The sequence below is a fragment of the Hippocampus zosterae genome, chromosome 11, assembly GCF_025434085.1.
Source record: "Hippocampus zosterae strain Florida chromosome 11, ASM2543408v3, whole genome shotgun sequence".
Classification (NCBI taxonomy): Eukaryota; Metazoa; Chordata; class Actinopteri; order Syngnathiformes; family Syngnathidae; genus Hippocampus; species Hippocampus zosterae.
This window is the reverse complement of record NC_067461.1, coordinates 9,362,596-9,374,891: the sequence shown is the minus strand read 5'-3', so window position 1 is coordinate 9,374,891 and position 12,296 is coordinate 9,362,596. Positions and strand designations below refer to the sequence as shown.

General features: G+C 43.3%; 1 protein-coding gene across 1 annotated transcript; it reads right to left on the bottom strand.

Annotated features, from left to right (window-relative positions):
• On the bottom strand, positions 1-11,925 carry golga7bb (golgin A7 family, member Bb). The gene is made up of 6 exons (XM_052079463.1): positions 11,732-11,925; positions 9,769-9,894; positions 9,163-9,315; positions 4,759-4,860; positions 771-3,429; positions 1-484 (listed from the first exon to the last, which is right to left on the bottom strand). Exons 1-5 carry the CDS (start codon positions 11,741-11,743, stop codon positions 3,343-3,345), a joined length of 480 nt encoding a protein of 159 aa, XP_051935423.1. The 5' UTR covers positions 11,744-11,925; the 3' UTR covers positions 1-484; positions 771-3,342.
• Between the last annotated feature and the right edge of the window lie 371 nt (positions 11,926-12,296).

Here is a 12,296-nt window from a genome sequence, read left to right as displayed (position 1 = left end):
TCACTTTTGATGTGCTAATCATCTTTAATAACACACCAATATTGCTGCATAACTTCTCCTTGTCTTGTCTTTAGTTCAACCGTGCGGCGTGACTCATCATTTCACCCTTCGTCTGCCTGAGTCAGCATCTTCCAATTCGTACGAGTCACTTTCATGCTTCATCTTTCGGAAGACGGCTTACAAAACGATCTCAAAAGAAAAAAAGCACGATATGCTTTATTCGTGTACAGGTTGGCAAGAATGTGACTCTCCAATACAGTGCAAAGATAAACAAATGTAGGAATGTACATATAAGTGGATTATACATCATGACTTGGCACACAGGCGTTATCCTTGTTTTGGCACAGAGGTTAATGGAGAGTGTGATCGAGGGAGGTTCTCCGAACACATTTACGTGCCAATGAATCTCCACTTCCTTTGCTTGTCTTCATTAATCAGATTCCTGCGCTGAAAACCACTGGCCACATATCAATATGTAGTACAGCTCCTCCTGTGTTGAAAGAAAAATGCCACTTTTTTCCTTTCCGGACTGCCACTTGTTTTTTCAAGTAGAAGATGAGCAAATGTCCATTGGTTAAAAATAAATAAAATGAAGAATCTTGAAGAATGGTGGTTGGATCCCCTCCCTCAAAATCAGAAATAAAAAATATATTGAAAAAAAACCTCAGTCTGCGAGAAGATCCCACAGTGCCTGAACCGTAAGTATGCGGAGGTCCACTGGACCGTATTTCTCCAAATAGTGGCCTGTGCACTGGAATAAAAAGCAACACTCACTGCATACCCACAGAGCAGTCATGGCATCGGTAAAGCTGCGTTTGGATTTTACAACAAAACAATGATCTGATGTCGGATGCCTTAGAACTGGGGTGACAAACTCATTTTTGGCGCCGGCCACATGATACATGCCATTTCCCTTGGAGGGCCATTCTGATTGTGAAACCACATAAGTAAATCAAGAATAATAACTATGAGGGGTTCGATAACAAGAAAATGCTGACAACAGCTCTCATTTATTACATATGATCATTTCAAATTTTGGTACAGATTTAAGGAATCATCATGGAAGTTGACATGCTTGATTGGCTTTCGAGTGCCACATAAAATTATGTGGCGGGCCAGATTTGGCCAAGGGGCCTTGAGTTTGACACCTGTGCCTTAGAATAATACTTAAAGTATGATTGCGTTGACGACTATACATTATTTTCATCAAGCACCTTATTAATGGCAATCATATAGTATTACTGTACATGATATTGTATTATGAATACCCCCCCCCCCACACACACACACACGTACACACCATTTTATCAAACCTTTAGAACAGTAGGGACACACATGACAATCCATTGCACAACAACCAATTGCAATGGAATGATCACATTTTTATGATTATATTACAGTGTGTTATTATTAAGATATCCTTTATTTGTCCCACACTGGGGAAATTTACAATTAATATTATATCTATATATCACAATTATATCTACTCCATGAGAAAATACAGTATTTAAAAAATAAATAAATTCATGAATAATATAATTGTAGAAAAGTTTAGAGGTAATATCCAAAAATAACAACAAAATAAAATAAAAAAACACCAAACAACCCGATGTTGAGCGCCACAATCTCACCTGTAGAATTATATGACGGTGACAAGATTGACATTTGATTTTAAAGAAACATAAAACGAATGATGCTACTAATTCTAAAAATGAAGAATTAGTAGCATAAACGACACAATTTCCAAGCATATACTTTTTGTACAGTCTAGCTCTTAAAAATCATTGTTAACAAGCACGTGCAGCACAATTCTCTTCATGCTGCTTTTCTCTTTTCTCTCTTTCTTTTTATTCATATACATTGTCCATCAAGCCTGTTTTTGTGGCTGACTGGCAGAGAAGAGTCATGAAAATGACTCAGTCCATTAGCACCAGGTTGAGGTACCATCCACTGGGATGAAACATGAAAGCATCAAAAGCTCAGGAGGATGCACACTTGCGCAATTCGACCTTGCGGGTATTGTTGTTATATTTCTATTTTGGTAAGTTACTGAGGCACCACTTAAAGATGTGGCATGGCATGGCAAATTGGTTGGACAAGAAAATGAGCTCAAAGAAATCAATGCGAGCAAGTGGTGAAGAAGGCAGAAACATAACAACAGTGGCACGAATTTTACCCCAGGGGGCGCTACAACAGTGCATTACAGGAGAACATGAAAATTACCCCCCTCAACTTGTCACTTTCTCTCAAATCGACCAACAAGCAAGTCAATGACTACTTAATGTCCATGGTTTGATTTGAACTTTGAGATTAGCTGTGTACACATTTGGCTAATAATTCAAATTTCAAACCAATACATTTATTTGACTTGATTGCATGTGAGGTAGCACTGGGACGGCGATCTACACAACTTAACAAACAAGCAGTCCTGCAGCGCCTATATTGAACCTCCGAGAATACTGCCTGTGGCCCAGGCCGATACAAATGTCTGCAGCTGCGTGCACACATAAGCGTTCACGTCTTTATTCCGGCATGAATTTCGGTGAATCTCTAGAATATTTTAGTTTGCGCGGGAGTCACATCTGCAGTAACAGCGTGCACATGGCGACGAGGAACGGGAATTGCAGAGCAACTTCAAGTTGCGAAATGATGCCAATAGCCAAAAAATAAAATTCAATATTAAAAAATACACCAATGATTCAGCTGAGTATTACACTGAGCCAATTTAGTATAATTGATGTCATATCATCACTTCATGTCATCTTTTTTCATGTTTGAGTGGACATTTCGACATGTTTACATATTTTGTCCCATTTTGACTTTGTTCACTGATGTGCATGGGAAGCATATCACTGATCTAAAACACTCTGCTAGCGAATGAGGCTAAATACAGTAAGGAGAGCTGCATCGGCTAAGTGCCTGCTGAATGCAAGACTGTAGAGGAGTGAGTGGTTGTCTTTCAACCCTGATGAAGTGAATTGCTGTACCAATCCTGACAGTGCACCAGCAGCGAAACGCACCCTCCCTTTTTTAGTCAATTACATGTTCACACTAAGTCTAATCAAGTGTAAGTCTGCTGACTCGGCAAAACTCCAAGACGGACCAATGGGAAATAAAAGGAATAGACTGAAACAAATGGTGAGTGTTGGCAGTCGACTGTAACCGTGATCTGATATTTGTCTTACTCAGTGTGCGTTTCCTCCTGATGCCGAGGTAGCGCATTGCAGATCTCGGCGTGGCTCCCCCTCAAAAGCGGGTGCTCTCGTGTTTCAGCATGCGGATATTGGCGAGCGTCCCGCTTCCCCCGTGGTGGTACCCGTAAGCCTGGCGCTGGCCCTCCAGTCACCGAGCGCTGGCCACCGTCGACGATGCGCAGCTGCTGGGGCTGGAGCTGCCCGAGCCTCGGTCCTCGAATACGCTGATCTCCAGCTATGAGAGAGGTTAAGGGGGAATTCGGCAGGACACACTAAATCTGGCCTTAGCACACTTCAGTGCCCCTTACATCCTTTTATCGTGTTCATGCAGAATTACTGGATACCATTCGGTACGTATTGTATCTTACGTTGCGCGGCTGATCTTCTGCTAAAAGCAACCTGAACCTTTCTCTGGATCATCCAGAGAAGTTGAAGATCCTACTTTTTCAAACATTACTCCATCAGAAGACTCACTTGCCAATTGGACCTCCACCGGAATCATCAATAGCACTGCCGTTTTGCTATCAGCTGGCCGACTCCACAGCTAACATGAGCTTTTTGGATTCGTTTGTGCTTGTGTACCAAAAATGTTAGCCAATGACTCTAGACAAGTAAGTAGCGGATGTAAGAGGTAAGGTATTGTGTTCTGTGTTAGAAATATCGTCCTCACTAAAATGTTTAGGGTTATTTCTCCTTGTTTAAGTATTCATTTTGAATGACATTCATGCATTGCTTTCATCGGAGACGTCAGCTGCTGTAGCTTCCGGACACCTCCGCCAGGCAAAGCGGTCCTCAATAAAATGCATGTTGTACAAGACCCAATGCTCCATCTCCATCCATTCGGCCCCAGTGCATTTGGACTGTAACAGCCTGATATGGAGGGGGTTCAGCACGCATGGCGTTACCAGCGGTTATCACCAGCTATGGGGGTACCTGGTTACAAGCAGTGACGATGCGGTGCCAAACGGATGACTGCGTCATTTGCCGCATGCGTCATTTGTCTCCATTCAAGACTGACATTGCGCCTGATTTAAACAGCATGAAAGGAGCCGCTTTGATTGGCGGCGAATAAAGTCAACTGTATAAACAATGGCGCCAACGGCTCTTCGTTTGCGTGCATCTGCATAATTACCAACACCTGGTCTAACCCGCCTCTGGGCAGATTCATACCGCTCACTGACAATTAGAGTTAGTCCTTTCATTTTAAGGAACGATAAATCAGAGCGAGATGCCTCAAACACACATGAGCACACACACTAAACTTCTGTCTACGCACAGCCCTGTTTCAGATTCACTTTGAGTCATGACAGTCAGATATTGAACAGCCTCTCTGAGGGAGTTTACTGTAAGCGTCATTCGGAGGGCATCCTCGTGGACATTCACAAAGAGGAGGAGGTGTTTCTCCGGTGTGGAATTTTCAAGGACTCTAACCACAATGGCTTTCGTGACCTCGACACCACTGCCGCCTCTTATCTGTTATCACTGCTGTAATAGAGTCGCGGCTTTACCAAGCACTATTATGTGCTTGTGGTGTTTGAGTGACAGGAACCTCTCTGAAGGATACAACTCGCATTCCCCTTTCGATGGGATCGGTGATCAGCAGCCCTCGCGGGGCATAGATTTTCTCATTCTGATCCTGGATGTAGCTCGTTATCTTCCTCAAAACCTGAAATTCAACATAGAAAGTTATTATTGGAGAAGATGGTTGGATGATTTACATGTAAACCACTAAATCAGTAAAACAGATAAGGTACCACCATTAAAATATAATTACTCAATAGGTCGCATTATCGCTTATTAAGTATTAAATATTTGGGTGTGCACTCCGTGCCCATGTGGGGTTTCTCCGGGTACTCCGGTTGCCTCTCACATTCCAAAAACATGCATGGCCGGTTAATGGAACACTCTAATATTGACCCTAGGTGACATGAATGTGAGCGCGAATGGTTGTTTATCTGTGTGTGCCCTGCGATTGGCTGGCAAGCAGTTCAGGGTGTCCCAAGACAGCTGGAATAGGCTGCAGCACACCCGCGACCCTCATGAGGATAAGCGAATTAGAAAATTCATGGATGAACTCTTTATTTTTTTTCAGTGTACGAGAAAATTTCCCCTTTTGAATAATTCAAAGCAGTAAAATTGCCAAGTGTCCATTTATTGTACGTACTCATCGAGAAAAGCCACGAAGTTCAGCTATCTAAAACATTCTTGCATCACACACAGCATAACGTGTTCGCCGGGGAGAGCAGAGCATTTTGCGACATGTCCACAGGATTTGTGCTGACTGATGGTCAGTCATGCTGAAAGGACAGCTATTAGATTTAAGTGGCATAATTAGGGCAGCTTATTGAGCGCGGGCTATATGCCTCTGTGGACAACATCAATGCTGATATGCCACGCATCCCCTGGAAGCAGCCTAAGCGTGTCTGACAGCTGAACCGCACTTCACTGGGCTTCGCCGCCACAAAGAAAGCTGTCAGCGCTGGTGAAAAGGCAAGCGTGATCATTTGCACATTTGTGTAGCGAGGGGGGGGGGGGGGCTAAAAAATAAATTCGTACATCAGTTTGTTTTTTTTCTCAATAACTTGCCCTCTGCGCTGTCAGTTTAGTATGGCCAAATATCAAGCATATATTTTGTTATTATGCTAACTGGAGGTGAAGATTGGGGATTGAATAAGCAAACAAGCGGCATGTACTTGTGGGAACAGAGCCCAGAGTGTGGACAAATATGCGGGCTGGCAAAGCAATAAAATTAGCAGTTCATACGCTACAATGTGTTTATGTGGGCCATGGAAACCTCAAACAAAAACATCCTCCACCACATCATTGATAGTGAGCAAACAGGATCAGTGGAATATAAAAAAATCTACACACCCTTGTTCAAATGCCACAAGGCAGCTAGAACAGCTGACATTTATTTGAGATTAATCAATGTCGTTCAAATGGTGGCAACTGTGTGCTCGTGTGATTGGCTAATTCGAGACACAACCACATTATGACAGTTATTGTTTCTCTTTTCCGCTCTGCAAAGATTTTTTTTTTCATTTGAGTTGCTCAGACACATTGTCACAAATTTGGCAAAACTGCTTGGTTGTTTAATTTCACACTTGATGGGTAGACAGAGACTCCAATTACCCAACTATGACTATCGAGGCTATTAAAAAGTCACTTGATAGGAATCTGTGTCATTAAGTGAACATATCTTCATATTTATTGAACAGCAAAATCATGTTTTGTGTTGATTTATCGGAGAGCACAAGTAAACATTGCCTCTTTGGGTTGACTAAAGGTCATTCCAGTGTTCGGCCAAGAGATATTAGAGCCACAGAGGCTTTGCGGCAATCCTGACAAAGGCTCCTCTCGGAGATGAGCAAAGGCCTTCCACAGCTGCAGGCACAGCTGTCGACGTACTGACCCCGCAAACCCAACGCGAAGGAGAAACCGCAGTCGTAAACGCTTCTCTCAGTATTTGGCAGAGGGAAAAGACGGAAAAAGAATCCCGAAATGGACAAATCAAATTCCTGAATCATAAAACCGAAGTGCTTTTATTCCTCTCTTGTGTTAATTTACAACACTTCTTGGAAAGCCAGTGGGGGAAGATGAAAAAATGTTCCGTAAGACCATCAGAGGAAGCATGTGCCTTGTAGTTCAATAAAAAGATTTGTAATGTCAGATGACAGAGGACTAATAAGCCAAAATCTGGTGCAGAAATATGCAGTCAAACTAAATGTGGAGCTCCAAACTGTCATCGAGTACAATAGCATCATTTCTTGATGAGCAACCAAAGCAGGGATGGTTACATTTTCATTTTTGCAAGTCATCAGTGCAAAAAAATGCGACTGTATTTTAATGGAGGTCATTACAATGGCACTTTGGAAGTTCAGTATTTTTTTTAAAGTTTGAGAACCTTTAGGGTGACAGTTTTTTTGAAAATAATATAATTAAAAATGCTCGTAAAATAATTGTACATGTACTATTGTTTTTTTTAAAAATGTATGATTAAATGATTGGTTGACTAATTTAAATGAAAAAATTAAACAAGGCTAATGTGTTATTTGTGGAATATTTTTTTTTCCAACTTTATTTAACTCATCTATTCATCTGACTGGAACGGTGGCCCTTTGCACAGAACTCTTTCCCAATTCTTGGGTCAACTTCTCTTCATACTTGTATGACATTAAACAATGTTCAAATGTTCTTCAAAACGTTGGAGGTAGACACGTGCTAGCAGTGTTGCGTAACCCTGCCATGTGCTCAAGCGCACATCCCGACATGCTCGGAGCAATCAGAGTCCATTGAGAAGGTGCGCCGCAAGCATCCGGGCTTTTGGGTGCGCCGCTGATTCTGCACACGCTCTCCCTGGTGCGTGTGGCCTCTTATCAAAGATCATCTTGGGTGGCTACACTTATCTTTGTCGTTCAACCGAGGTCAATTTGTCAAACGAGTCAATCAAGTCACTCTCCAGTGAGGCCGATAGCATCTCGTCCACCGGCGGACAAAAGACATGAAAAGAGTTTGGAGCAGAGCCTTTCTGCATGGCTTCAAAGACAGCTCCAAACAACTTTATACAGCTCGGCGCAGCCACCAGTGCCTTCGGTTGATAAGGAAATGTTTAGAAAAAGCGACAAAACCAGGGATGTGATTGATGCGGGTGGAAGAGATCGGCCAACCGAGGCATGCCAGGACTTTACGCAGCTCCGGTTTGAGCCAATAACAGCAGCAGGTGATCAAAGTTGCGCATGCAACTCTGCTATCATCACCTGGCCTTTGTCGGGACGGACGTTCTTGATGCGTCCTGTACGAGTGGCGTGCCGTGCTTCGCCCACCTGCGCGGCGAGGTCTATTAAGCTATCACGGGAGCAGATTGTATCTGCTGTGTCTCTGGCTCATGCGGGTGCAAACAACTGTGACCTTAATGTGCGGGGGTGCATTCAAGCACGCAATCGGGTCTAAAGAGGAACGATTGCACTCACGTTGTGCAGGTGGCAAGTGATTGGACTGACAAAAATGAGGATGCGCAATCTGTGCTGATACTGGACATCGGAATCGGAAAGATGCTCCAATACTATGAACCGATACCACGTCATCAGCTGGGTGGGAGGCACGTAAGGCACGGCTATCCTACTGCAGGCAATGAGTCTCACGAGGCCATGCAGTCATCCGATCCAGGGTGTATGTACCCCGTCTCTTGCCCAAAGTCACCCATGACCCAAATGAGGACTAACGGATGATTGGGCGAATCCATCTATTTTTGGCTGCATGGTTGAAACATATTAAACCGGATCATAGTCTATTTCCTCATGTACTGCATATATTGTTTTAAGTCAACTGGAGCTGGGATTAGGGAATTGATTGGTGGTTAAAACCAATTTGGGGGAGGAATGGAGTTTTTAAAAAAATATAACACAACTCCATATGTCCAGCTCCGGCCTCCCTGTGTGGAGTTTGCATGTTCTCCCCGGGCCTGCGTGGGTTTTCTCCGGGTGCTCCGGTTTCTTCCCACCTTCCAAAAATATGCATGGCAGGCTGATTGAACACTCTAAATTGTCCCTAGGTGTGAGTGTGAGTGCGAATGGTTGTTCGTCTCTGTGTGCCCTGCGATTGGTTGGCAACCGATTCAGGGTGTCCCCCGCCTACTGCCCGGAGACAGCTGGGATAGGTTCCAGGACCCCCCGTGACCCTAGTTAGGATCAAGCGGTTTGGAAGATGAATGAATGAATGAATGAATGAAATCATTTCCACAACTTATAATAATGCTTGAATGAACTACAGAAATGCAGTAATACAAAAAAAAGTGATAGAATGCCTTTTGAGAAAATAAGCAAGAAAGCAAGGCTCCTTAAGGCATGCTTGGTTAAGTTTGCTGTGAGTCCCCCAGAACTTTGCAACGTCCTCGTCTTTTCTCCATTTTACTTCAATTACACTCAAGTCAGTATATCAACCCATTGCTTTGTGACAGTCTCTTATTTACCTTTTCATAGCGCGTCTCCATGCAGAAAAAGATGATGTAGGCCGTCGCACAAGCCAGACATCCTTCAAGGTACGACTGGCCTCCAATGTTTTCAGCTTCCAGGTAGTACGAGTTGAGCGTCTTCACAGTTTCCTCCAGTAAGTTCCTCTCAATCTACTTGTGAAACAAAAACGCGCAGGTCATCAGAGTCAGGAAGTGTTGCTTGGCCTCGCCGACGACAAATTAGAAGCCCTTCTCTGTCTGCAATATGAAACAACTTGGCAGGAACAGAATGTAAAGCCTGTGAGCATCTGCCAGAGCACATTTCAAAGTAAAGTGATGCAGGCATTTACCATGGTGTGAAGGTGGCCTGTCTGACCGAAAAGACTTACTGTACTTGGCAAGGCTAAAATAGACTGTATAATCATAGCAGATGGACATAAAAAGAAACATAAGGGAAAAAAAATGCCAATGTCGCGAAAACGAAGCTGTCCGCTGTAGTAACCGCTGACCCTGAAAGGGTTACAAATATCACCTAGCTTGGAAATAAAATTGAAACGAGTACAAATATATGTATGGACGTGAGTGTGAACAGCAGCGGGAATAGTTAGCAGCGGCACAACTCACTCTGTTGTCCAGTTCGGGGGGGAACTTGGTCTGGAAGCAACAGACGGTGCCCTCGCTGTAGTCCCTCTGCACGAAGACCTTCATCACCAGGGAAGCGCTGCGCCGCATCTCCCGGAGACTGTGAAACTTCACGCGACAAGACAAAACACACTCAGGACCGAGTTGCGGCGTGTTGTCCGTCCGTTTAGCATCAGCAATACATCGTCAGCCCTCTCAGCGCATCCTTTACAAGCACTTGGCCTGATCGCGCCCGGCAGCTACTACTTTCATTTAAAAGCCCGTTGAGTGGTTTACACCCAAGCAGCCGTTTTTCTCTGGGAGGAAAGGCAACGGTGAGTTAAGTGGGACACTGTAAACCCACTCTCTGTTGATCTCAATGACTACGCTTCAGAGGATAGTGAGTGGAGAGGGATGAGTTTAAAAAAAGAAAAAGGGGATGATTATGATTCATGAATGAACAAACCTATTTGGACACATAGATGCGAAACCTGCAGGCAATGAAAATAAACCGAGACTTTGACATCATGCATACGTGACAAAGGAGAACAAAACATAGCATAAAACAAAAAGACTTCATGTAAACTGTTTAATAAGAGGTGTTTTTTTCCCCCCTTACACATTTATTTATATTTGGATCTAAAAATAGGCAGGCGGATGTTTGTATTCATTTAATGTCATAAGCATTTATGAAATATTGATGGATGCTTGAATTTAAACCATTATTGCACAAAAGTTTAGTGACTAAACTTCTCGTGGCCGCCATAAAACTTTATGAAGTATTTCGTAGAGTATATAAGAAGGCGAAGAAGACAGGAAGATGCGCCGTTTCGCTGACAACCAGGAATAACAATTGACACTGCTATTTTAGTCATTCACAACCCAAGAAATTCAGTCACCGCCTCGACATTGCGCTGTCTCTCGGCGCTTTAAATATCCTCATTTCATTTATTTTTAACCCCCCCTCCCCACCCGCGCCTTTCTTTCTGTACACAACGCAGCCTGCTGCTCGTCGTAACGCACAAGTTGATCTATTAATAGATGCACGTGATGACAGTGGCAAACATCGTTTATCACGACAGCAGAAGCAAGCTCATTCAGCGGCCATTTGTCTTGACACTTTGACAAATAGATCAATTAAGCAAAAGGTGGCTTGTTCAAGTTCTAATCAGTCAAGACCTTGATATTAAATCAATACCTCTGGATCCAGTTCTTATTTTTATTTTTGCACACTTTTTTAAACATTGGATTGTACAGGCTGAGGCCAAAAAGTGCAGATGTCACATTTATGACCCCGATAAAATAAGAGAGGAAAAAGTGGTGGAGACAGTGATGGAGATGAAGGAATGTAAAGCGGTTGATGGATGTGAATGGTTGTCTGTCATGGATAATTCATCGGTTTAAGCCATTTTTATTTTGACCTGTTCACATTGTGATGCATTTATATCCAAGCGTTGGACGTCTTACAAAAATGAACAGCTATGGAAAGATTTTTTTAAATTTTTATATTTTTGCATTGTACAGGTGCACCTAATGTTGCACTCAGTGAGCGTCAAAAGTACAACCGGCCACTCTACATTAGCCAAGTGACAAATGGGAATTTGTTTACGCGATGTCAATGAAGAAGGCATGACGGTGTTTGACGATGGATCCATTGTTTAATAGAGGAGAACAACAAGTCCGTCCCTGTCCATGGTGCTGACGAGTCCATGCCTCATCGGTGTTCTTAATTACATCCTCGCACTTCAACTAAAGCAAGCAAAAAAAAAAAAAACAACAACAAAAAAACCAGTAATAACTGCAACTGATAATACATTCAAATGAGAGAAATAAAGGCAGAGTCGGTTATGACTAAATCCACAAGGACCAGTAAAAGAATGTCTGACTTTTTTTCCGCCTGCCAAACCGGGACTCAAAGCATCGCACGTGCACGAGGTGGAGAAGAAGAAGAAGAAACATGCCTCACCTCTGTTGCCATGTTGCAGCGATGATGCACCGTCAGCGCCAATGTGGACGGAAGCGGACGGACGTGGAGGAGAACGACATGCGTCTGCCTCGCCGCACGCTACGACGATGTGGCTTAGGCAGCCTGGCGTAAGTACAGCAGGCACGCGGGTGTGTGCATGTAGTGGAGATGCGCGTGTGTGGAGAGATGTGTGCGTTGGCATGATTCCACAGTTTTAGTCATAAAATCACCACAATCAGCGTGGATTGAAATTTCTATGTATCTTTTTTTTTACATTCTACATTTAACTGCATTAGTTTAGTTATTCTTCATCAATGTCTACTTAACATGTTCGTGATAACTTGAGCTAGAGTCAACCGATTAATCAAAATGACAGATTTTTATTAAGTGAGGCAACAAACAAATAAATAAATAAAGAGCAGACTATTTGACTGCTACCCAGTATTGACTCGAATGGCATCACGTTCCTACTTTGCTCCAAGCATGCAGCCAAGAGGTTCCGCTTCTGCTGCGGTGGTCATGCGGCAGTGCTACATGAGCCCACATCCACTATTTACTGTGCCGT

What these genes read in the sequence shown, in the direction of transcription:
- golga7bb (XM_052079463.1), bottom strand. An exon ending in CCCCCGAACTGGACAACAGA is followed by an intron (nt 9,316 to 9,768) that starts GTGAGTTGTGCC and finishes TTTCACAAGTAG; the next exon opens with ATTGAGAGGAACTTACTGGA. An exon ending in TGGAGACGCGCTATGAAAAG is followed by an intron (nt 4,861 to 9,162) that starts GTAAATAAGAGA and finishes GTTGAATTTCAG; the next exon opens with GTTTTGAGGAAGATAACGAG.